Consider the following 25,879-nt stretch of genomic DNA (forward strand, 5'->3'; position numbering starts at 1 on the left):
ATCACAGTGTCCGGCATCCGCCTCCTAGGATAAGTGAGCTGTCCACACCACCACCCATCATGGGCTTGGAAAGGGCCCTCGTGTGTTAGGAGAGGGGCCCACGTGTCTTCCCACGGCAGGAGCAGGGCCTGTGGCTGCTGGATGCATGAGTTCACTTTTTCTTAAAAATACCATCTCCCCTTCCCAGGTTATTTTATTTTATTTTTTACTTTTTTTTTGAGACAGGGTCTCCATGCAGTTCAAGCTGGCTTTGAACTCACTGTGTAGCCCAGGCTGGTCTCTCACTCAGGCCAATCCTCCTGCCTCAGCCTCCTAAGTGCTGAGATTACAGGTGTGTGTCACCATGCCCGGCCCTAAGTTATTTTAAAAATCAACACTCATAAGGTTTTTTGAACAATGTGTGAAGAAAGGAATTAGAACCGCTCATCCCCATTTCCCCCACCCCGAAACAACTACTTTACTTTGTCTCGGGGGATTTTCTCTCAGTCTTTTTTTACATAGCAGTGTAAATATCTACGCATATTCTTATAAAATTGGCTTGAACTTCGTATAAGTTTCTAAGCGTCCCCTCCTCCACTGAAGGCTGTGTGTGTATGAAATTTTCTGTTACATTAAAATGAGATTTTAATATATGTAGGGTGTTTTATTGAAAAAATGTACCGCTGTTTCAGATTTCTTTTTTTTTTAATTTAGATGCTCAAGTTCCCCCTCTCTTCTCTCTCTCAGCTTGGGGAATTGAGCCCAAGCCTCACACATGCTAGGCAAGTCCTCCACCACGAAGTTATATCCCCAGCCCTTTTTATTTTTTGACACAAAGCCTTGCTGCATTGCTCACCCTGGCCTCCAACTTGTGATTCTCCTGCCTCAGCCTCCTGAATAGCTGGGATTACAGGCATGTGCCACCCTGCCTGGCTTCTTGTCTTTGACTGCTAACTACAAATTGCTGTGAACATCCACTTTTGTAGGCTGTCTTTAATGAAACACTTATTATTTTGCCAAGTTTTGTCATTTTGTTACTTTTTCTTTGTTCTTATTTTGGGTGAATGGAAATCAGTGCCGGGGCTTTGGGGTTAGTTCTGTACTTTGCACAAATCTTGCCGTTTTCCCTTGGCAAGTAAGTCTCATCCCAGGGGAGCCTGACAATGTCTGCAGGCATTTGTGCTTGTTCCAACCCTAGGTAGGGGTGCTGCTGGCATCCAGTGGGTAGATGTGTCTGCTCAACTACCTGTAACACACAGGACGGCCCCAGGGCAGGGGCTGGTCTGGCGCCATGTGCCCCGCTTGCCGATCTGAGGTGCTCTGTTCTAGGGAGTCCTGGAGGACACCTGTTGCATGCGGATCTATTGTGGCCCGTTCCCACCTGTGGGAAGTTGTGGCTCAGTTATAAGCCTTCTCTTGACTAGGTTTGCAGCTGTCTCTCCCCAGTTACAGTTCTGCCGTCATCCAGCTTTGTAAACAGGTGCCAGCTCATCCGAGTACCTGTCAGCCTCCTCTTGCAGCTACCAGGCTAGGTCTCTGCAGGAGTCCGTGTCTCCTCTCCTAAGCAGTCAGGTGAGCTTAGAGGAGCCGGTTTCTCCCGGACGTGTGCGCCTGCCCTTCTGAAGATCCTGTCACCCGTTGGGTGTCTGGTGTGTACAAGACGTTCTGCCCTGCCTGGCTCTGCTGGTGGAGGTTGGACCATTGTTACTGAATAAACAAGGCCTTTGAGCTGGTGCCGCAGTGGAACAAGATGAGCAGTGCAGCACGGCGAGCCAGTTTGTGGATTCGGAGCATCATCTCGCCGTGACATGGGAACGAAGTAAACTTGGGTTGAACTGGGGGGAGGAAATGACTCATCGGAGGAGACAGTTGATCCAGTGTTTATGCTGGACAGAGTCTCAGCTCGCTGGAGCCCTTTCTGTAGCAGAGGAAGCTGGGGGGGTGCGCGTTGTTTCCTGCGCCCCTGTTGTTGAGCATCACGGGGGTGAAAGGGAAAGGAAAAAAACCCAGTGCTTTCCTGGTCTGACCGTGCTGTCTTTGGCCTCACTCACAAGCTGCACGGAGGCCCTTCTTCAAGGCCAGCGTGCCCTTGAGCTTCGGAAATGCAGGTGCCTCTTTTCTTGCTGGCCTGGGGTGTTTTCAGTGTCAGTGTGTCCTTCTGAAAGATTGTCCCTGGTTCGAGGCCATTCGAAAGCATTTTAAAAGAGGACGCTGTAGTACGATGTGCCATTGGTGTCGCTGTGTTCATTGCACATTTTGGAGGCACTGCTTCTGGGCTTTTCCAGGGAGCGCAGTTCAGGCACAAGGCGTCGATGGTGCTGGCCGGGCTCCTTGCCCACCCCGTGGCCTCTTCCTTCCTTGGGTCTGAAATCTTCAAGGGTGGAGTGCGATGAGGCCATCCCCGCTCATTCCTCCGAGCGAGATTCCCAGCCTTGGCCCAGTGATGTGTAGGGCTGGACTTGCCTTTGGGGCCGTCCTGGGCACTGGAGGGTGCTTGTAGCACCCCTGACCTCTCTCTACCACATGCCTGTAGTTCACCCTCAGACTCCCAGTGACCGCAGATGTCATCAGGTGTCCCCCGGAGGCCAGCATTGCCCCACTGACAGTCCCGGGCGGAGCCTTGTTCTCCATAACACAGCGTGACCTGGCACTTAGGAAGTGACTCACGCCCCGTCAGGGGGAGGAGCACTTTCTGTGGATGTCACCTGCTCCGGGGCACTTGTCTCCTTTCAGCCACAAGAGGAGTTCCGGTGTTCGTATTTTAGTAGGTGGTGCTGAGGCCAAGGGAGGTAGCTTGCCAAGGTGTACTGGGGTTACCAGAAGCCCTGGTTAGGGGAGCTGAAAAGTCCGGGTAATTCGGTCTCTAGACAAGTCCTGCTCCGTGAGGGTCTGGAGTTACCGCGATCACCAGTTCTCAGTTGCTCTTGTCTGGAGACGTTTTGGATTGTCACATAGAGGTTGCTACTGGCGTGTCGAGGGGAGAGGATGGGATGCCGCTCTGCATTCTGCAGCCCACAGGATGCTGTCCGCAGGGAACACTGTGGAGTGGCTCAGAAATGCTGGTCTTGGGCATTATCTTCCCTGCTGTGGACCACAGTTTGGTGATGCTGGAAGTCAGAATTGTTTTTTTTTTTTTTTGTCTTTTTGAGACAGGGTCTCGCTATGCAGTTCAGGCTGGCCTTGAGCTCACTTTGTAGCCCAGGCTGGTCTCAAACTCACAGTGATCCTCCTGCCTCAGCCTCCTGAGTGCTGGGGTTACAGGCGTGTACCACCACGCCTGGCTGTCCTTTCCATTTGGAAAAGTGATGACTTTAAAAACAAGTATCTTCACTCTTTTTGATCTTGCTTTTATCATCAAATAACTTTCCAGGCAGTGTGAGTTTTCTTCTGCTTTCTGTGGCCTTTGCCCCACAGCAAGGCCCCCTCTCCCGTTTCATCTCTGGCCAAGTGAAAACACATCGGCGTCTGCTCCGACGCTCTGTGGCCCTTCGGTGAGGGGAAGCGGGTGCAGGGCAGAGGGCAGGAGTTCCGTGCAGTTGTTCATTGCTTCCTGCTCCCTCGCTAGGATGAGTCCACGGGAGAAATCACGTTTTACATGAAGGGGGCCGACGTGGTCATGGCCGGCATTGTGCAGTACAACGACTGGCTGGAGGAGGAGGTGAGTGGGAGCGGCTGGCCCTGACACAGCGCTGGGCAGGTCCCTGCCCTTGGCATCTGTGGCTGTGTCACCAGCTGCCCGAGACTTAGCTGCGTACACGGCGCACACGTCCTTCTTGGGGCCCTGTGAGGCAGAGATTGGGGTGTCCCTCTGTCCAGGACCTCCTGCAGCTTGCTGCTCCCCTGAAGACCCGGGTTGCTTAGCGCCCACGGCCGAGTCCCACGTCCTGCATTGTCACCTGGAGGTGCCCTCCCTCCCTTGTTGTCTGGGCCCCTCTGTCATGGAGCAGCTCAGGGCCTCGCAGCTGGCTTTGTCCGTGTCCAAGTGCGGGAGCCAGGGGTGCAGAGCAGGCGTCACCGTCTTTGCTAACCTGATCTCAGACACAACACCCCTTGCTTCTGCGGCATGCTGCTCGGGAGGAGCAGGTGACCCTCGTGGAGCAGGTGATTGTACAGGGCCATGGGTTCAGGAAGTGGGGATCATTGGGGGCCACACATCCCAGTTTGTGACGTGGTCAGTTGGCGCTGGCCAGCAGTAGGAGGGAGGCACACTCGGGGTGCTCAGTGACATGATAGTTCCAACGTGAGGGTCCTGGACCAAACACCTGTGGGGCCAGGCAGCGACACTGACACATCACGGGGCCTGGGCGTGTCCTTCTGGCTGGGTTGCAGCTGGCTTGATAAACAGTTGAAATGTTCTTCCCTTGACACCTGCGTTTTGGGGGATAAGCAGCTCTGCAGCCGTCACAGATTATGGTTGTCTGAGAAAATGAGCCCACTTTTACTAGATTTTCTGTTTTCCCACTGAGCCCACGGTCCACTCTTGTGCGTGAAATCGTACAGTGTTGATTGCAAGGGCGAAGCGTGCCGTGCCAGTCGAGAAAGCCCGTGTCTGTAGCCTCCCTGTGGACCTCTACGTCGGGAGCTGTAGCTTTCAGGGAAAGCAGCTTGCTGGTCTGCTCTGTTCCCTGTCCCCTGGGGAGGGCCACGTGCACTTGTGTGTCCCTGTATAGCAGTCGGGGGCTGCGGCGGTCCCCTCCGCACGGCTCCCTGCTGACCTCGTCTGCCTTGCAGTGTGGCAACATGGCGCGGGAAGGGCTGCGGGTGCTCGTGGTCGCCAAGAAGTCCCTTGCAGAGGAGCAGTACCAAGACTTCGAGGTAAGCTGTTCATGACCTGCGTGGTGTACCTGCAACCCTCCGCGTCCCGCTGGCCTGCCTTGCTCGCCCCTTGCCGGCCGTCCTGACCTCCGACTGAGCTCCCCGCTTCTCTGTGGTTGCGGGACCTTTGTCCCCGCTGTTCTCTGCCTGGAACTCTCCTGCCCCATGCAGCTTCAGGGCCCCCTCCCTTATTGCATGTGGGGCTCAGCTCAAACGCTGCCACCTCCAAGAAGCCTTCCTAGACCGCCTTTCTGAGGCAGCCTCACCCGGCGCTTTCCGTCCATCACCGCATTTAACTTCCCCCACCGCACTGGCTGCTCTGCTGAATGCCCTTGTTTGTATTTTCTAAACATTCGTCTTGTCCTCTTCTCTGTGGAATGAAATCTTTTGAAGGGCGAGGACTTTGTCACTTTGGTTTGCGCCTGAATCCCCAGTGCCTGAGTGGGGAAGCGCTTGGCACGTGGAGGCCTTGTGGAACAGTGGGGCTGAACCACCCCTTGGGAGCCCTTGTCCATCTTTAAGCTTTAGAAAAAAGCTGGAGTTGGATTGGCTCGCTGACTTCCCGGCTGCCCGTTTGTCCCATCGCTTGCGTGTCCCGAGGGAAGGGCGGTGTCTCACTCGATGCTGTGTCCCTGGCACCTGGCACCAGGCTGGCATCTCAGTGGCGGGGAGGCCTTGCCTGCCCGCAGAGCAGCTGCTTGGGGGTCTCTCCCTTTGTGTTTTATGTCTTTGCAAGCCTTTATTTAATAGGAGGTCTGTCCCATAGATAAAGGCTGCCTGCGTTGTGGTTAAAAGTATCTACTTTGGGCACAAGAGAGCATTTCCCCCGGGCTTTGCTAGCGTGGTAAGGAGGGAGTAAGCAGAACCCCCGGCTTGGGTTGGTGGTCTGTCCAGCTCTGTCCCTGGACAGATGGGCTCAGGAGGAGGCCGGAAGCCTGTTAGACCCCTTTAGGGTCCAGCCCTCCTGCCGGGGTGTGGAGGATCCAGGCGGCCAGCTGGTTCCTCACTCTTAAGCGGGACACCTCGCCATGTACCCCAGGCCCGCTACGTCCAAGCCAAGCTGAGTGTGCACGACCGCTCCCTCAAAGTAGCCACGGTGATCGAGAGCCTGGAGATGGAGATGGAGCTGCTGTGCCTGACGGGCGTGGAGGACCAGCTGCAGGCGGACGTGCGGCCCACGCTGGAGACGCTGCGGAACGCGGGCATCAAGGTAGCCGAAGCCCCCGGGGCAGGGTGGACGGCGACCCCTCTGGGGTGGGGGAGGTGGAGAGGGGGCTCGAGTGCCCCCCGTAGGAAGGGCCACTGACGTCCTCTCCATCCTCATAGCTCTGATTTCAGGAGACATCTTGGGGCTGTTTGCTCTTTTGGGGAGCTTCTCTCCAATCCTGTGGGGCTCCCGGGAGGCAGGGCCGTGTGCGTCTCTCTCCTGGTCACTCTGGGCCCAGCTCCGGTCCAGCATGCACGGGCTGTGTGTTGTATTCCAGGTGAGCGGCTGTCCCGCTTGTGCATGGGATGGCCGCGTGAGTCCGTGAGCGACCCCGAGGAGAGGGGCTTTGGTGCTGGTAGTTCCGTTTACATTCACACCACTCTTTGGAGCCCACCATCAAGTCATCCTGTGGGCACCGGTAGAGGGCGTCTGAGGGCCTGGCTCTGCCCAGGGAGCCCCCAGAAAGCCAACCACAGGGCCTTCAGGAGCAGGCACCCCAGGAGGCACTGGAGGCCATCGCGTCATTGTCATCGTGCGTGCAGACCTTGTAGAGTGCAGTGGCACCAACGCGGGCGTCAGAGACCTGCGCGGTGCAGTCAGGGCTTGGAAACACAAGATGTGTGAGGCTCTGCTGACGCGACACAGCCGGCTGCCTCACACTAAACTTTTTCATACGTAGACAAACATTCCAAAGTAGTCGTTCAAAGCGTGACATAGTCGCTTGTTGCCACGATCAAGTGCTGCAGACTGCACGTAATTGTGATCCTTTCCTTTTCCTGTGTGTGTTGTTTTTAATCTGTGGTGGGGCTGGGAGCCGGGGCACGCTGTATGCTCAGCAGGTGTTCTGGCACCGCATGCACGGCGGCCCTGTGCTCGTTCAGGCGGCTGATAGGGCGGTAGGCTTGTTTACACCATCATCCCTTTGCATACGTGGGGAGCGTGCTGTGCTGTGAGGGCCCGGATGCCGCTCGGCGGTGGGAATTTTCCAGCTCTGTTGCCGTCTCACGCGCTCACCGTAGCGTGTGCTGCGTGTTCCTGGCTGAGACCTCGTTATATAGCCCGTGACTGCTTCGCGAGCTCACAGGGAGGCAGCTCCTGAGGCAGACTGTGTGCTGCCGCCTGTTTCTGCTCCCGAGCACCTCTCGGCTGTGTCCCGGGCCCTGTGTTTGGCAAGGGACGCTGCCCTTCAAGCCGGGCTCTGTGGGGAGTCTGGATCAGAGCCGAAGAAATAAGCAAACTCTGGCAGCATCCAGGCCCCCGGGGAGGCGTGCGAGTGTGCGTGTCCTCCTACGCCAGGCCCTGCTGTGCACCCCTAGCTCGCAGGCCTGGTTTGTCTCAAGGCGGCAGCCAGCAGGGCCCCATTTTGGGGAGCTCTGGTGGCTCGAGGTCCTCTCCTCTCCGGCTTCAGAGACTCCACTTCCCGTGTCCAGTGCTGTCCCAGGGTTCTCCTTGGCACTGGCCTGCTGCCAGGCACGGTGCATTGGTGCTGCAGGGTGGCTGTCACTGCCGCATCTGGGTCTCTGTGAGATGGGGCGGGGAGGAGCAGGTGGCGGCAGCAGATGAGCTTGTGGCTCAGGTCCAAGCCGCGGCCCTTCGCAGGTCCGGAGGTGCTAGAACCTCACATTTACACCCTGTCCTTCGACACCTGCAGAGGCAGGGGCAGAGCGTGGCAGCTGTCCTAGGTTCTCGCCTGGGAAGTGACAGCTGGGTGTGGTGCTGGGTCCTGGGCACGTCCCGTCACCCCAGCGCGGGGTCCCTGTCCCCACAGCGGGGACGTCAGTTCCAGGGTGCACTTGGTAGTTGGCTCATGGCTTCCCAGCCCCTTCCCTTGTGTTGGTTTTCTTAGTCAGACCCTGGAAGCTTTGGGGAAGGTGGTTTCGGATTTGAGGGGAAGCAGTGTTACGCACCAGTGAGAGGGCCGCTTCCGGCCGCCTCACACTGGGGTTCTGCCGCTTTCCACGCATTCCTGTGACTCTTGGGCAGGCGAGCCAACTCCTCCATGCCTCCGTGTCCCACTCACGAAGGTCTCATTTAAATAGGGGCAGCAGGACTGGGCGTCCAGCGAGTGGTGAACGCTCTGGAAGCATTTGCTGTTCCCTTTCCTGTACCTTCCCGCTGCCCAGGCTCTAGGGCCTCTCCCTGCTCACAGCAAAGAGAACAAAGGGTTAGTGAGCTGTGATAGCAGAGCAGGAAGCGCCTTCCTCCTGGGCTTTGCAGATCCGGATTCACAGCTCGGCTAGGACACCAGGTTGCTGTGTGGCTTTGAGTGCGTCAGCGGTCCTCGCTGGGCTCACAGCAGGGAAATGCAGAACAATCAACACAAGAGAGGGAAGAACCTAGCACCTCTGCTGTCTGCACTTTATAGGCAAGAGTTGACCCCGGGAGAATCTGTCCCAAGCATCGGACTATAGAGAGCCCTTCCCAGTCTTCGTCACGCCCAGGAAGGTATATTTGTAATCCCATGGAAAAGTTATTGGAATTCTAACGAGTTAATTCCAATCTACCACTTCCAGTGTAACCCATGGCGAGAATAAAGACACTAAGGCATACTTGTAGTTATGGGGAGCTGAGGGGTCCTAAGTCCAGCCAGGATGATGACCACCCGGAACAAAGGCCTCGACCCAGGGCCGAACCCAGGTTTTATTCATTCACGAAGAAGGGAGTGGGGGGCTGGGGACTTAGCTCAGCGGCAAAGCGCCTGCCTGGCAAGCGCAAGGTCGTGAGTTCGGTTCCTGGTACCGGAGAAAAACCAAAAACCAAAAAAACAAAAAATGAAGAAGGGAGTGGCTTGAGGATGAATGACTGCGAGAATGTCGGGAAGTAGGTGAGTGCCTTGAGCTGGGCTAGGTAGGAGGCCTGCAATCACCTCTGCAAATGCAGAGAGAAGCATATGCAGAAAGAGTGATCTGCATGACACAACTGAAATAGTATCTAATGTTTTGGGGTTGGTGCCTAAGCTCTGATGGGTAGTCTTCGCAGCCCCAGGAAGTCACAGCCTCTATCCCGAGGCTCAATCCCAGCCAAGAGCGTAGAGCATTGGCTCAACATCCCGCCTCACCCCGGCTCACACGTGGGAATAACGGGGGTCCGGGGAAACACGGCTGCCGTCTCCAAAGACTGCCGTCAGCACCTTGGCTAGACTGATACGCATTGCTTAGGGCCAACTGAAGGGATAAGGAAAAGTCCCAGCCAGCTCTGTACACATCAGTACATGGAAACAGGGTCAGGCTCAGCCAAAATGGAGACAACTGCTCCTCCTTCCAGGAGAGCAGCCAGGTGGTCCTCCATGTAGGACCATGTAGAGAGAGAGACTAGAAGACCGCGCATCAACATTGCCCACAGGCCCCACAGGGATCGCTCATCCACACAAGTCCTCTTGTTCGGTTATGCATTGCCTTATGGGAAGCTCCCAGAAAGGGGACTGCAGGGCCCTGAGGTTGAGCTCCCTGTTGTGTCCTGAAGCATGTGGCCTGGTGACTCTTTGTGAAGTGTTCCATCAGCGTTCGGTGCCACCAGCAGTGGTTGCTCAAGACTCCAAAACCCTTTCCTGGGCCCTTCTCCCGGTGTGTGGGGACACCGTTGTCTCGAGCAGGAGAACAGGGGGGCGGGTTCAGCCTGAGGCACCTGTGCCTCTCATGCCACATTGCAGGTCTGGATGCTGACGGGGGACAAGCTGGAGACGGCCACGTGCACTGCCAAGAATGCGCATCTGGTGACCAGAAACCAGGACATCCACGTGTTCCGGCTGGTAAGCGGTTCCGTGTGTCGGGCTGTGTAGGGCGACCAGTGCACCCCCAAAGGGGGGAGCGGAATCCAGCGGGTCAGCACGGGCCCTAGTGCCTGGGGAGGTGGAGGAATCCTGTGCTGATGGCTCAGCAGCGCCTCGTTCCAGCCCCGCACCCCCATTGTGCTCTTACCCTTCTGGGGCCATGGTCCCCCTGAGATGCCAAGGAGAGGCAGGCCCCGCCCCCTGCCAAGGATGCAGATCAGCTCTTACACACGGCGTTGTGTGTGCTTCCCGGGGTTCCCTTCCAAAGGCCAGGTCCTCAGGTAAGAAGGAAGGGCCAGGCCCCAGATCCTGGCTGGCCACCGCCTGTGGGGAGCATCTGGGACCATGGAGGGGCATTTGAAGGAGGTTTCAGATCGGATGGGCCAACGAGAAACCTGCCCTTGTGACAGTGCTTGACCCAAGTGGTGTCCGCACCAGGAGCTGCTTCCTGCAGCAGTCACTGTACCCGGATGTTGCGTTAGGTGAGGGGACGAGGTCCCCTTTGGGCAGGATTATTAACCTCACTCAGCTGAAAGCAGATCTGTGAAGGTTCTAGATGTTTTTCAGCCAGGTGCGATGGGGGATGTCTCTGCCTTTAGTCCATAGCACAGAGAAACTTCAAGAAACCTGGTAATTTTTGGAACAACAGTGTTGTATAGAAGCAGATACTTGTTTGTGGATTTGTGAATTCTCCTATTTACTGAAATTTACTTGTGACTCCCAAATAAGTGACACGTTCACAGTCACTTGCAGACATGAGGTGTGATCAAGATATATAGTGAACGTTTACAAATTTTCATTGCAGTGAAATGAACTCTGTTCATTTCACCATTAACTCTGTTCAAACACACCGCCTGATTTGGACACACTTATTCCTCCCTCCTTTCTGCTTTCTGAAGCAGTTCTGGAAGTCCTCTTTTGTGAGGGTCTCTATGAAATGTGATCAGAAGTACGCTGAATGTTGCTCCTGAGTGCCACCCAATGGAAAGGCAGGCTCGTAACTGTATTACGCTTATCTCACTTGTCCTGGATTTCATCTGCCGAGCTGAATCAATTCAGGACATCAAGCATCGTGACAATACCATGAAAGACACTCATGAAAGGGGAATTCCAGAACTGCTTCAGAACCTGGCACTAGAGGTGCGATGTGTTTGAGGGAAGCGGAGTATTTCGATAGGGATGAATTGCCATGTGTTTTTCACTGAAACAATTCTTTAATAGCTCACCATATTTTTTGCCCATACATAGAGCAGAAAGAAATGTTTGTCCCCAACACGCACCTTCCGTGCTGAGGCTGGACAGGGGCAGTGTGGCCTCCCTGTCTCGGCGTTCAAGACTGTAAGGCAGTGCCCTTTCCACAGTTCATTTAAGTGTTGGACTTCTGCATTTTTGTGCTTTTTGTCAGCAGTTTGCTGTTCAAAATGGTCCCCAGCACGGGGCTGTGCAGCCCGCTGGTGCTCCCGCGTGTGCAGCCAGGGAGTGTCTGCCGGGGTGAGCGGGGTACTGGGAGCCTCCTTCGGCCTGAGCCGTGGGGCTGTAGGCTGTGAGTTCAGGGGTCAAGGACGTCATGTTAACCTTTCGTCACCGGGATGAGATGGCTCAGGAAGACAGCTTTAGTGAGGAAAGACTCATCTGGGTTCACGGTTTCCGAGGTGTCAGTCCATGGCTGCTTGGGGCCGTTACTTCTGGGTCTGTGAAGAGGCAGTAACATCAGGGTGGAAGGAGCCAGTGGCAGAGGCGGCTGCTCACTCCCAGCAGCCAGGCAGAGAGAATGACAGAGGGGCTGGGGATAAGACACACCCTCACAGGGTGACCTTCTGGCACCCCACTTCTCCCAGACTGGCCCGTGTCCTAACTACCTCCTCAGCTATGAACTCATCATGGTGTAACCTGTTCATGAGACTCGTGCCCCCGTGATCCAGTCACTTCCCCAAAGCCCATCTGCAAGCAGCAGGTGAGCAGTCAGCACAGTGTACCTTTCGGGGGACGTTCTTGACTCCAAACATACTGGATACGTATTGATGAAAGTACTGTGAGCAGGAGCTGGGGATTTAGCTCAGCGGCACAGCACCTGCCTGGCAAGCACAAGGTCGTGAGTTTGATTCCCGGTACCGGAAAAAAACCAAAAAGAAAAAAGAAAAAAAGAAAATACTGTGAGCAGAAGCCCCACCGTTTCCCCTCCAGGCAGCGGTTCAGTATTCCCAGTGACTTTGTAGAACACAGTGCTATGAGTAACAGTGTTCTGCCATTCGCGGATTGTAAACTATAGCTCTTGGGCCAGCCACCTCTTTTGTAAAGGACGGGTGTTTTGTTTTATCAGAACTCAGTCGTGCTGGCTCCTTTGCATGTTGTCCATGGCTAGTTTTGCACTGCACTGACAGAGCTGGGTATGGTCCACACAGTTTGCAACCCTCACCCCCTGGTCTTCCCCATGCCCAGGTACCTGGCTCCACTTACCTGCGCTCCACTGTACTCCAGCGTTGCTTTAGGCATGCCTCACCGTGCCTCAGTCTCCTGGAGCAGAAGATGGAGCTGTGATTGTGCATCTGTAGAGTCACTAGGAGAATGGACGTGAGAGCCCCACTGGAAGTGTGGGTGCAGGGCAGGCCCATCATGGAAGCACAGGCAGTTTAGTCCCAAGAATAGATGGTGGTAGTTGATATACAGGCTCTTAGATTCCCACAGAACGTGGCAAATGGGATTTCTTCTGGCTCTGGCCTGCTGGCAGAGAGGGGAGCGTCCTTGGCTCGAGTGACTGTTGACTTCCCTCCAGCACCAGGAAGCTGCTATTCATTGTTCCGTCGTCTCCAGAGAGTGAAGCTTGCACATCTCTGCTCTCTTGCAGGTGACCAACCGCGGGGAGGCCCACCTCGAGCTGAATGCCTTCCGTAGGAAGCACGACTGTGCCCTGGTCATATCTGGAGACTCCCTGGAGGTAGGTGCGGGGACTCTGCAGGGAAGGGGGTTTCTCCCAGAAGCGAGTGCCTCTTCCTGTGCCAGGATGGAAGCCTCAGAGCTGGGAGATGACCTTGCCAACCCCCTCTCTGTGTACCTGCATGTCCCCCCAGGTGTGCCTCAAATACTACGAGTATGAGTTCATGGAGCTGGCCTGCCAGTGCCCGGCTGTGGTCTGCTGCCGTTGCGCCCCCACTCAGAAGGCCCAGATTGTGCGCCTGCTCCAGGAACGCACAGGAAAGCTCACGTGCGCAGTAGGTAAGCTCACCTGTGTGGTGTAGGCTCACCTGTGCAGTAGACAAGAAGCTGTTCGGGGCCCTCTCCTGTTAACCTTGTCCTAGTCCTACACTGAGTTTATTTTACATAAAAATAATTGGATTCAACTGATGTATTCATGTTCCCCAGGCTCGTTTATTTTTTGTTGTTGCTATTTGCAGTATTGGGGACTGAGCCCAGGAGCGTTCTACCTCTGAGCTACGTTCCTAGCTCTTTTTTGTTTTGAGGCAGTGTTTTGCTAAGCTGCTCAAGCCCGCCTCGAACTTGCAATCCTCCTGCCTCAGCCACCCAAGTAGCTGGAATTAGCGATTACAGGCCTGTGCCACCTTGCACAGCTGCTATTATTATTTTCATATTTCCTTTTGAGAAAGAGTGTAAACGGGTCCAAGGGCCTCTTCTGCTTTGCGGGTCGCCTGGGATCACAGCGTTCCAGAGGGGTAGGGACCACACTCTGCAGAGTCAGACTGGGCTCAAATCTCTCTGCTGGCTTTTACTAGTGGGGTGCCCCAGGTGGCTTCTGTCACACACCTGAGCCTTGCTTTGCTCATCACTAGAGTGGGAATAATAGCAGTGGCTTCCTCATGTGGTACTTAGGAGAATGGAAAGGGTTCCATTGAAAAGGTGCTGGCCCCAGTGTACCACACATGCTCGGGATGGGCAGTGCCAGCCACCGCTGCAGCGGTGGTGCTCGCCCAGCTGCCCAGGAGATCCCAGGCTGGCTGAGAACACCGGTGTGGATGCAGTCCGGCCGGTGCCGCTCAGTACTGCAGCCCCACGGGTCCCGGTCCCTCTGGTGCTGACGCCTGTGAAGTGGGGCGCTGACGCACAGGTGGGCGGCCGTGTAGAGCACTCAGTGATGTGAGCAGTCGCTGTAGGTGAGGCGGAGATACGGAGGTGCTTGTGCCTCCCTGCGGTCTGTGCGCCCTGCAGGTGACGGAGGCAACGACGTCAGCATGATCCAGGAGTCTGACTGCGGCGTGGGCGTGGAAGGGAAGGTGAGCTCGCTACACTGTGCTGCTCTGGCCCGAGTTGCCCTGCGGTGTGCTTTCCCCTCAGAGACAGCGGGATGCTTGGGGAGGTCGGGGTGAGAGTAACAGCAGGGGGAACCGCATGTTCCCTGGACCCCAGACCCACTCCAGCTTACGGACCCATGCCGACTTCGCTTGCCAGTACCCAAAGTTAGGATAGGAAAAGGGTATTTCTGTAGTTTCAGGGCATAGTGACCTTGCTGCCAGCCTTTCCATGGTAGTCAGCCAATAGTTACCAGGCCATGTACTGCCCTCTCCGGTGTTAGGAATGTGGCAAGTTTTCCCTTTACTAAAAAGCTGTAGCGGTTCCTTTCTGCCTCTCTGTCTGTCCATCTCTCTGTCTGTCTGTCTATCTAGTTGCAGTGCTAGGGATTGAACCCAGGGAGAACTGAACTATATCTCTAGCCTTTTCTAAAATTTTATTTTGAGACTAGGTCTTACTAAGTTACCTAGGCTCGCCTAGAACTTGTGATCCTCCTGCCTCAGCCTCTCAAGTAGGATTACAGGTGTGTGCCCCTGCACCCAGCCGGTGGCTATAATGTTGAGAAATTTGTGAGTTACAGTTTTTCTGTCTTTCCCTCCTTGTCAACTGTGTGCTTGTCTCTTATAATTTACTCTGCCCCATCTCATCTTGGAGGGAGCAGAGGCAGGATTAGTCCCCAAGGGTGCTAGAACTCCGTAGAGTATAAAGGTGGAGGGAGAAGCAGAAATAAGCTCCCCTGTACATTGTGTCGCATGTTTTCATGAGTTTGGTTAATTCATGAGCCTTTTTTTCTTCCTTTCTCATGCTTTCTGCTTCTCTGATTCTCAACCAGCTGATTTTGTGTGTGTGTGCGTGTATGTGTGTGTGTGTGTATGTATGTATGGGTGTGTGTAGTCTCAGAAGCAAATGGTTCTTACATGAGATACTGTGTTTGAAATCTGCACAGATCCCTTAAATGTAGGCTTTAAGTATGCTCACATTTAATGGAAGTGTTTAGAATTTCCTACCTAGAACTAAAACATTCGTATTACAATTATATTCTCATTCATTTATATTTTAGAGTATAAAAGTACTAACAACAAAAATCAAATTGTTTACTTATTTACTTACTTACTTATTTATTTAGTACCAGGAATCGAACTCAGGACCTTGTGTTTGCCAGGCAGGCACTTGTGCTGCTGAGCTATGTCCCCAGCCCTGAATCAAATAATTTAAACATAAAATACAGCAGCATCAGTCTAATAACATTAGATACTCCAAAATATTTTTATGTATGTATTATTGGTAGTGGGTGTATGTGTGTATTTGTTATATGTAATGTATATGCATGCTTTACACATGTGTAGATAGTTGTGTATAATTTTAAATTGGAAACACTATGCATTTTGGCATGCAGTTTACTTAAATCTGTTACATCTTAGATTTTTTTCTCTGTCAGAGTGTGTAATGATCATTACTTCTCAAGCTCCTTTTATTTTGAAAAATGATACTAGTTCTGAAAATCTGAAGAACAGGGACTATCTGTCTCCCCTTTACTTTGATTTACCTTTTGTTAGTGTTTTCCACATTGGGTCAGCTGCAGGTGAGCTGCACACGTGCTATACTATGTTACTCCTATACGCTATGGCACGAATTGCTTTACCAAGAAGTGTAACAAAACAGCAGTGTCCCCCACCTCCCCCCGCCCCAGATGTAACTCCGATACAGTGGTACCATGTATAGAATATTCATAGTCACGTTTTCCCAATTGTCCTCAGAATGTCTTTATAGGGTAAGTAAAAAGCCCCAGAAACTAATCAAGGATCACAAATTTCATTTATTAGCATTACTTTGTGTCTCTTTAATGTTCTTTAATGTAAAACACTTCTCTGTCTTTTTTTCTGTTCTGGAGTCGGGGAGTGCGTTCTCATGACGTGGATATTTTTGAAGTGTTCAGGACAGTTAGTTACGGGATGTCGCGCGGCGCTTGCTGGCCCGGTTTAGTAGATTGAGCTTGTGGTGTGTCACGGGGGGAGCTTGTGCCGTCCCTGTCATCATGTCTCCGGCCCATGTTGATGGCGATCAGATGCCTTTGACAGTGAGGGGATGCCACTAACGAGGCACTATCCATTGCCTCTGCTCCTCAGAGTTGTGTATCAGGAATTTCATTTAATATTGTCAGGAGCACTGTGTGCTCGCTCCGTTTACCTCTGCAGGGACCTGGACGTTATGAACCACATAGTTCACATATCGTGGAATGATTCTTCGCTTCTGACCCACGTTAGACGGGGCTGAACCCTGAAGGCTTAATGCTAAATTCATTTGACCTCCAAATTACAACTATCTGTGACTTAGTATGTTTTTATTTAAATAAATTCCTCTTTTTAAATCAGATTTAGAGTTAGACCACCTACCGTGTATAGCTTGAAACCAGAGAATCTCTTTATTGAGTTTTTCAAAGATCTCCTTACTGTGTCTTGTTTTTCCAATTTAAAAAAAGCATGTTTGCACTGACCACTTGCGCTTCTGACGGTGCCCGATTGCACTGGGTTTTAGGAAGGAAAACAAGCGTCTCTGGCTGCAGACTTCTCCATCACTCAGTTCAAGCATCTCGGCCGGCTGCTCATGGTGCACGGCCGGAACAGCTACAAGCGCTCCGCGGCCCTCAGCCAGTTTGTGATCCACAGGAGCCTCTGCATCAGCACCATGCAGGTGGGTGGGCAGCTGGCGCCTCGCACAGATGTGTGTGATCCGCACTGTGCAGGTGGGTGTGCAGCTGGCTCCTCCGCACATGGTCACTACGTGATCACCACGGTCTTTGGATCACCACTTTGCTCCACTCACAGTCTATAGCAGGGCCAGGTGGGAGTAGAGCTTAGTTACGAAGTTCAGTCTTGGGAGGATTAGCATTCTGCTCGTATCTGTTTTCCACAGAGGATTTCAGAGTGTGTATTTGCTCACTTTCTGCCTCACCAGCTCCTTCAAAATCTGTCATCAGGTAGCCGAGAGTGTCATAGGAAAGAGGCCAAAGGAAAGGAAAGAAAACATTCTGGGTGTTGAAAAGCTGTTGGCTGTGTTCCTACTTGGGCTTCGAGGTGCAGATATTCCCAGTTTAATGGTGAGAACGTAGAAGCGGTGGATCCTGGAACCCACATCTCTTTCTGACTGTTTCCCTAAGTACCTGTGAGGCTGTGGGCAAGTCACTATAACTCCAGGCCTCAGTCTTTCTGCCTGTAAAGTAGGGGCAATGGAATGTACCTTGCCCTTGCTCTTGGACTTGACCACTTTGAAAAAATTTTCTGTGATATCAGCATGGGACACTTCCTCATCATTGTCAATAAAATGAAGCCGGATGAGGTGTAAATGTAAGGTAAGATTTTAATTTGCAGGAAGCATGTTCAATCGTACGTGAAAGGCAGTCTGCCCTACAGAATGAGCCGGGTTCTATATGAGAATTCACCCTCTGCTAGCCTCATCCAGGCCTGTGTGGGTGATTTTACATTTTAAATATTGATTGCATTTGTGAGTGGAGCTTTAAAATGATTTTTATCAAAAAGATCTAAAGCTAAACAGCTGGTATGGCTCATCAGACCACATCTGTACTTTTAGTTTATGTTAATTCATCAGTGAGCTGGGTACTGCTACGGTTTCAGTCCCTGGGAGATGAATGAGCTTGCTCCTGGGCACAAACCCAAAAGCCGGCCTGGATGGGCTGACTGCCGTAATGCCCGGATGTTACCAATAATTTTGATTCAGAAAAAAATTCCAGAATGAGGCATGTTCCCTGTGCTAGGAGACCGACTTTCACCCCTCTGCTCTGTGCTGAGCGACTCCGGATTGCACCTAGACCTTGGTCTCTGGTAGCGTTTTTATTCCCCCACAGTGTCCTTGTCCAGCGCAGGCTTTGTGGCAGTGCGGCCCATGGGGAGCGGGGCTCCTGAGGCTCCCTTGCAAAGGAGACACTGGTTTCTTGAGAGTTTTACAAACCATCCTCTGGGGAGTGTACTCTCCCATCTGAAAGTGTACTTTCCTGGTGCTGAGATTCTGGAAATGCGACCAGGGACCCCGGGGCTTCCCATGGCCGGGGCACCTGATGGCACTTGCTCTCAGCTCTGCCCAGTGAGCGTAGGTTCTCCATGAGCCAGCTGGCCCCACCGGTGGTGGGTGCTTGGGGAAGCTTGGGTAGATGCGGTCTGATTGCCCGGTGGTTCAGCCTCCCTCTCAGAGGCGACTCTTTGAAAAGCCTCTTTCCTTTGGCTTTATCCTAATGGAAGCAAGCTTGGACCCTCCTGCCCTTCCGTTAGCCCGTAGATGCCCCAAGAAAGAGCTACAGAGAACGTCAAGCCAGTGTCCTCCCCCACCTCGTCTTCACTGCCAGGAGCTGCTGTCTTCCCAATAGGAGGCAGACGTTTCCACCAGTTTGTAAATGTCTAATTGCAGAAGCAGCCTGTCATGTACTCTTTAAAAAACTCCTTGAGGTACTCAAATGCACAGTGTGAGAGGTGCAGCCCCGTCGGCTGCACCAGCCACCGGGCATCCAGGGTAGAAATGCCTCGGCCTTTCTCAGGTCAGGTTCCGTGCGCTTGGTGGCCAGGTGCTGTGTGCCTAGCAGAGGTGGCAGGAACTGGGGAGCGTGAGCTCCGGAGATCAGGCTGGGCTGGAGTCCTGCAGGGCCGGCCTCCTGCTCATGTCTCCCTCTGCGTAATGTGGGCAACTTTCGAGCTCGACCTCACAGTTCCTCCGAACACTCGCTAAGACCCGATGCAAAGCCTCCCTGGCGCTAGCACTGGGAACCACTGTCACAGAGGGGCTGAGCATGGTCGGGGCACGATGACCCCGACCGACTCCTCACTTGGTCAGGTATAAGCTGTGTGATCTTGGGCCAGCCGGATACCCTCGGTGCCTCACCTTCCTCACCTGTATAACGGGGATGACCTGACGGCCCCTCGGACTTAGGCAGGTTCTGGGAACTCCTGAGCTCCTGCACCTCGGGTGCTTACGGCACAGCAGGGCGCTGCATGGAGTGGCGCGGTGTGAGGGTTGGCGCCGTTTCTGTTCTGCACACATCAGGGCTTCTGTGAGGACTCTCGGTGACATCTCCTTTCTCTTCCCACAGGCTGTCTTCTCTTCCGTGTTCTACTTTGCCTCTGTTCCTCTCTACCAAGGGTTCCTCATCATTGGGTAAGGAAATCCAGCAAGGTATTCACATTTTATTTGACTTTTCTAACTTGCCACAGAGGGAGAAGAAACGTGTGGGGACGCTTCGGAGCCCTGGCCCCTGTGGCCCCAGGGAGGAGGTGAGGTCTCCAGCCGCTTTGACTCAGCCAGGTTTGGAACCTGAGTTAAGCCCCTCACCAGGTTGGAGAGGGGGAGCCCGGGGTGTTTGCGACCCGTGGCCCTGTGAGCCCGAGGCAGTGGGGTCCCGATGGGGAGGAGCATGCTCTGGAGGGGGCGCTCATGTGGAGCTGGCCACTGGGTGCCGCAGTGACCGAAAGGGTGTCACCTGGACATTTGCTGTCCTCAGACCGCCCCGTTCCCAGCTGCAATGCCACAGTGCACCTTCTGATTGTCCCCGGGAAGGTGCTCCATCTGTGGCTCCCCAGGTGGATGGGGTCTGGGTGCCTGGTGCCCTGCATTCACACAGGGCTGCTCCTGCTTCTGTGGAACTGAAACGCAGCCCAACCCCTCTTGGGGAGTCACAAAGTCCTCTTCCCTTTGTCTTATGTCTCGCTAGTCAGGTCAGCCTGAGAGTACACACTGGATTCTATCTGCTTCTAGTCGGAAAAATACAGTGCCTTGTCAGGTCCTGGTAGAGTAAGAGAACATGGCAGAACATAGTCAGGGGGCTCCCTGTGGGCTTTTATCATCCATCCCATCTGCCTCATCCCCTCAGTCCCAGCCACACTGGTTTTGCTGACAGCCACACCCCTGCCTCAGGACCTTTGCACAGCCTGTCCTTCCTGCTTGGCAGGCTCTTCCTCCCTGTACTGGGCTGGCTGCTCCTCCTTGGATGGTTACTCAGATGTTTACTCCTTGGCCACCTTCTCTGAGTTTTACCTTTCACCCCATGTGTACAGCTCACGTGCGTGTGTGTACACACACGCATACACACACACACACACACACACACACACAGGTGTCTTATTCCTCCTCCCCTTTTCATTTTCCTCCTCAGCACATTCCTGTAACACACCGATAGGAGACTTGATTTATTTTTTTAGTTGCTCAGAAGCCAGTGCACAAGCTCTCGGGGCTGAGGCTTCGGTCTGTTTTACGTCTCAGTCTCCACGCTGTAAGCCGGGCTGGCCTGGTGGGAACAGGTGTGGGGGGAGTGAGTGGACACAGCGCCCCGGGGTGGGCGGCAGATGGCTCCTCTGCGCGGGCCAGAACTGTGCCCTCTCTCCCCAGGTACTCCACGATTTACACCATGTTCCCCGTGTTTTCTCTGGTCCTGGACAAAGACGTCAAGTCGGAAGTTGCCATGTTGTATCCCGAGCTCTATAAGGACCTGCTCAAGGTGCGCAGATCTTCCCCGCCCGCCTCGCCCCTTCCTTCCCTCTGCCTTCTTTCCATCCCTCCCGCCTTTTCCTTTCCCTTCACACAGACTCCCCGGGTCTGACTGAGGGGAAAGTGTGGGAGTTCGTGTTTTTCTTGTGCAGTGTGGGTTTCCGTGCAGGGAACATAAAACAGCACAGTAACGTGCAAGCTGAAAACAATGCCAGCTTTGTAAGACTCCAGGGTGGCTCTGTTTGCAGCTGTTCCTAGCAGTGTCCTCACAGCACTTCAGAAAGTGCAGGCCAAGTGTGTGTGTCGGCATGTGTGATTTGCTTTGTCTTCTGGGTTTTTACTGAAAAGCAGGCTTAGGCCCGTCCCGTCAGCTCTCCTCTCGTGGGTCTGGATGTGTCGGCCGCTGTGTGTGTGAGGACAGGCAGGTGGCCGGATCTGGAGGGAGGGCGGGAGTAGGAGGCCAATGGCACCACGATGAACTGCTGTTTAACCTTTCCGTCTCTCCTTAGGGGCGGCCGCTGTCCTACAAGACGTTCTTAATCTGGGTTTTGATTAGCATCTATCAAGGTAAGGACAGGGAGCCACCTGTTGCCCTGTGCCCTGACCCTGACCCGGGGAGCCTCTTTTCCAGCCTGTGGAACATGAGAAGCGGGGCCCTCAGAGGGCGGCGGGGCGTGTGACAGCAGGGGCAGGTGCCCCGTGGGTCAGAGGCTCTAATACCCAGCACAGGGAAATCAGACGTGCGTGTGCTGTCTGCCTAGTAGGGCAGTCAGGGAAAACTCTAACTCATGCAAGCCGAGGGTCCCTAATCCAAAATGCTGCGGAATCTGAAACTTTGTGAGCCCTGATAGGATGCAGAGAATTCCACACTTGACCTCAGGGGCGGGTCAGAGTCAAAACGCGGGCACATGAGAAACGGTATGACACAGCCGTCAGGCAAGCGTGTGTAGTGTAGAGAAAACTTAAGTTTCATGTTTAGGTTTGGTCCCTTCCCCAGATTACCTCCTTTTATATATATGTGGATGTCTCCAACATCGGAAACAGGCCAAAATGTGGAACCTGCTGGCCCTGAGCGTCTCAGAGAGGGATACTCAGCGTGCACTGAGTGAAAGCTGCCCAGATGTTGGGTCCATGTAACAGAAAGCGGTTGCTTTCTGGGAAGTTCCATACCTTTGCTGAGAGTGAGATAAGTCGTGGCTTTTGAGAAACATACTCCGTGGCTGCCAGAGGGTCCTGTAGGGTGGGGAGATAGCTCAGCCGCACAGCGCCTGCCTGGCGAGTGCAAGGTCCCAAGTTCGATTTCTGATACCAACCAAACAAAAAAAGAGGGTCCTGTAGACTGCAGTGGCTTCAAAAGAGGACCTCTTAGAGCATAAAAAGAAAATAGCAACTCTCCTATTGTATTTATTTTTTCTTCACTCCTTTTAGAATTTCTCTTTGTGTTTGAACATGCACATACTATGTTTGTATAGTGTGCCCACTGGTTTTAGATGCCCGGACAGGTGCACATATTATTTATAAATGAACGTATGTATCTGCATCCTCTTAATTTTTTTTTAACCAAGGAGTAATACAGTAAAAAAAAATTCAGAGACCCCTGAGTTTGTTGGCAGAGGCCTCAGTTGTCATGGAAACTGTGTGTGTGTACGTGTGTGTGCGTTAGAGAAATATATCAAAGTGCAGTGTGTGCACCTGGTGGGAGTCCTGCCCGGATGAAATGCTGAAATTTCTGTGTCTTCTCTCAACCCCAGTGAGCCACACTGTCCTCTTTGGTCCTCCTCCACTAGCTGTTTCTCTCTGCTCACAGGTCATCTAGTCTGTAAGGTCAAAGCGCGTCACTCATCAGCCTCATTTAGCAAAGGACTCACGCCTTTGATGTCAAAACGAGGCTCTCTGGGGGTGACGTGGGCCCGGCGTCCGGCCCCGGGGGGACGTGTGGAGCTGGCCGCCCCCAGGGGACCCCCGGGGACACCCTTCTGGCCTTTCCAGGGAGCACCATCATGTACGGGGCGCTGCTGCTGTTCGAGTCGGAGTTCGTGCACATCGTGGCCATCTCCTTCACGTCGCTGATCCTCACCGAGCTGCTCATGGTGGCGCTGACCATCCAGACCTGGCACTGGCTCATGACGGTGGCCGAGCTGCTCAGCCTGGCCTGCTACATCGCCTCCCTGGTGTTCCTGCACGAGTTCATTGGTGAGACCCGAGCGCGCGAGCTCGTCTGCCGTCCCAGCGGCGTCGGCCCCACGCCTCCCCGCAGCGAGGCCCGGGAGCTTCGTCTCGAGCCCCTTTCACTCCCTGCCCGCCTTTGGTCACTCTTGTCCCCTCAGGACAAGTGGCAGTCGTGAGTTAGCACACGGGGTTGAGAATGTGGGATGTGGTCTCGGGCCGAGAGTGGGCTTGTTTGCTTGCGGTGCTGGGGATTGGACCTGGGGCATTTGCACTGAGCTGCATCTCTAACACACCACCCTCCCCCCGCCCGGCCTTTAAAATGTTTTTATTTTGAGAGAGGGTCTCAGTAAGTCACTCACTTCCTCAATCAAGATGGGCTCGAACTTAAGATTCTCCTGCCTCAACCTCGCAGAGTGCTGGGATTACCAGCCTGTGTCACCATGCCGCCCTTATGTAGTAGTACCTGGATGGAAGCTGCAGCCTCACACGTGCTAGGCGAGCGCTGTGCCACTGAGCTCCATCCCACGCTTGAGAGTGTTTTGAAAACCATGTAGAGGTAGATGGTATAGAACGAGAATCTTTTAATTCAGCAAGCGCAGGAGACCCGTGTCTTCGGGCTCCACATCTTCGAGTTCAGCCAACAGCAGACCCAAAATATTTGGAAAAACCAGGTTCCATTGTCCTGTAGGGATGAGAGATGTGATCAAGGCTGGAGGGTGAGGGGAAGTAACCGCCCCTGACCCAGCATCCGAACATCTCGGGACGTGCAGGCGGGAGAGTGACACCCCCGGGAGGGCGTTCTCTGCCCGCGGTGCTGTTGCTGGGTGTATGGGCCATCACCCCCACCTCTAGGGGACCAGCTCGGGTTTCCCCATCCCCACGCTGACTTAAGGTGTTGCCGGACGTCCAGCCAGTCCTGGTCCATCCGTTACGAGCAGGGTCGGCACGGGACCAGGGGCGCCCCTCGGCTGGACCGCTGTCTGCTGACCCCGGGTGCTGCCGTGGGCTCGTTCCTGGCCCGAGCCCGTGTGCATCTCTGTTTCACACGCCCGGTGCAGGCAGCCGGCCTCTTGGGCCGCGTGCCTCAGGGGACCCAGATCTGGGTTTTCCCCAGCCGGGATCCGCTCAGACCTCCCGGCTGGGCTCATCAGCTTGGAAGGCCAGTAGTGAGGCAGCGGATGGCCCACTTCAGTTCGCTTTTCCACACACACAGTTGAGATTCCGTCTGCATTACTTACAGCAGGACTCCTGCGCGGCGACTGCCTCCCTTGTCAGCAGGGAGGGCTTAGCTCTGAGGCTGCTCCCCCGCCGGCTGCTCCCCTGTGATGTGGAGCTGCCGGACTCCCTCGAGGGACCTCTGGCTGCAGCACCCCTGAGGGAGGCCTGCCGTAGGGAGGGGGGAAGGTGGCTGGGCCCCAGGAACTGTCCACTGGGTGCTGTGGCCCCACCTCCAGGGGAACGGAACCTGGCCAGGGGTGAACAGATGTTACTGTCCTTATGTGTAAGGTACAGGGGCGTAAGCAGATGCCCAGGCACTGGTGGCATTCAGATTTCATGGAGAAGGTAGATTTCCTACGGAGGCTCTGGGACAATAATAGAAAGCCCAAGAAACGCCATTTGTGTCAGGAGCACCTTTGACCAGGCTCTTTCTCTGCCTTCCAGAGCTCCTTATGAATGTTTATCAATAAAGAAAAACGGCATGTGGCCAGGAAGTGAAATTTAGAAGCTCCGTGCTTGTCTGGTCTTCCAGAAAAGGTTCTGGGAGCACCCACTGCGCGCACAGGGGCTTGGGCCCTCAGGGTGCTCGGGTGGCCTTCGACACGGGGCAGCCAGAGCTCTGGGTGAGCCGAGCACAGGAGAGCACCCTGGGCTGGAGCCCCGGGCCCGGCGCTTAGTAGGTGCTTCATCTGCCCCCTGTGGCGTTTCCACCTGAGCTCAGGAGGTGGGGCAGGGGTTTCCTCTGGCAGCAGCAGTGTTGAATAGCACAGCTGTCCGCTCTCAGCAACCTTAGGACCCCTAGTCTGCCACCCTTCAGCCCCCAAGGAAGCGCCCCGACCTCAGCCAAAGGCCCAAGGCTTTCCCCCGCTCACACTGTGACTGCCGGTGAGACAGGTAGAAGTTGCTAGGAAGCAGAACCCTACATCTGAATGTCACTTCGTGTTCACCAGTGGCTGGATTTAGAAAGAAACTCCAACTGTCAGAGTCCAAATCAAAAACACCTGTGGTTTTATTTTCCTGCTGAAATTGTTGAAAATCTCGTTGTACCAAGCGGGAAGCTACCGGAGCAGGTCACACAGACAAGAGGGGCAGCGAGGGGAATCGAGCTGACAGGCCGTATGTGCTGCCGGCCCACTTGTCCCCTTCAGGAGCGAGCGGGGACACGAGCTAGTATCAGGGGCTGTGCGTCTGTGAGGGAAGCAGCCCTCCCTTGGCTCCCCACGGTGCCTGCTGCTGGGTCACGCTGCGCCTTCCAGAACATTCCGCACGCTCACTGCTGTCTTCTCCTGGCTTGCAGATGTGTACTTCATCGCCACTCTGTCGTTCCTCTGGAAAGTCTCTGTCATCACCCTGGTCAGCTGTCTGCCCCTCTACGTCCTCAAGTACCTGCGAAGACGGTTCTCTCCGCCCAGCTACTCGAAGCTCACGTCGTAGGCTGCGCGCTGGGCCGAGGGGACCCTGGCGCTGCGCTCTCTCGGTGGGCAGAGTTCAAGTTCCATTTGTATTAACCGCCACCTGTGCATTTTGCAGTAATTGCTAACACGTGCGGTTCTGACACGGCGAGGCTGCGCCCCCCGGGAGTCCTCGCAGGGAAGACACGGGGCGGGCCCTGAGAGGGGCCCCGTGCACACGTCAGAGCCCCGCTTGTCACGTGGGAGTGACAATGGCTGTCAAAACGGCGGCTCGCTTGACAGTCATGTGGGTCCCTGTGCAAGCTTCCTTATGACTTGAATTTTGTTGTCCTGTGATAAAACTTTCTGTCTAGTTGAAGGCATAGAAGGCTTTTTTGTTTTTAAACCAGTCCCATCACGTGTGACCTCTTCGAAGTCTCTCGCTCTTCAAAAGTGGTTTCAGAGAAACACCCAGTTTTCGGTGTAGGTTCAGGAGGGAAAGACAGTGACATTCGATACTAAGTCAAAGAATAACCCCATCTGGAAATGCTGACCACCCTGTCTGCGGCAGCCCTACTTTGAGAAATTCATTCAGAATTTCTT

At 54.2% G+C, this 25,879-nt stretch overlaps 1 protein-coding gene across 4 annotated transcripts in view; it reads left to right on the forward strand.

Moving 5' to 3' along the window:
• Atp9a (ATPase, class II, type 9A) overlaps nucleotides 1-25,659 on the forward strand; it is a 114,577-nt gene extending 88,918 nt beyond the window's left edge. For all 4 annotated transcript variants that reach the window (XM_013518320.1, XM_013518319.1, XM_013518321.1 and 1 more), the window contains exons 16-28: nucleotides 3,545-3,637; nucleotides 4,711-4,794; nucleotides 5,834-6,004; nucleotides 9,651-9,749; nucleotides 12,616-12,705; nucleotides 12,839-12,983; nucleotides 13,932-13,996; nucleotides 16,548-16,703; nucleotides 19,108-19,172; nucleotides 20,400-20,508; nucleotides 21,008-21,065; nucleotides 22,488-22,691; nucleotides 25,183-25,659. In XM_013518320.1, coding sequence (XP_013373774.1) covers nucleotides 3,545-3,637; nucleotides 4,711-4,794; nucleotides 5,834-6,004; nucleotides 9,651-9,749; nucleotides 12,616-12,705; nucleotides 12,839-12,983; nucleotides 13,932-13,996; nucleotides 16,548-16,703; nucleotides 19,108-19,172; nucleotides 20,400-20,508; nucleotides 21,008-21,065; nucleotides 22,488-22,691; nucleotides 25,183-25,319 — 1,476 coding nt within the window. In that variant the 3' untranslated portion in view covers nucleotides 25,320-25,659. The remainder of the gene's footprint in view (nucleotides 1-3,544; nucleotides 3,638-4,710; nucleotides 4,795-5,833; nucleotides 6,005-9,650; nucleotides 9,750-12,615; nucleotides 12,706-12,838; nucleotides 12,984-13,931; nucleotides 13,997-16,547; nucleotides 16,704-19,107; nucleotides 19,173-20,399; nucleotides 20,509-21,007; nucleotides 21,066-22,487; nucleotides 22,692-25,182) is intronic.
• Nucleotides 25,660-25,879: the final 220 nt, after the last annotated feature.

This window comes from Chinchilla lanigera, unplaced genomic scaffold (genome assembly GCF_000276665.1).
Source record: "Chinchilla lanigera isolate Chin_1 unplaced genomic scaffold, ChiLan1.0 scaffold00044, whole genome shotgun sequence".
Lineage (NCBI taxonomy): Eukaryota > Metazoa > Chordata > Mammalia > Rodentia > Chinchillidae > Chinchilla > Chinchilla lanigera.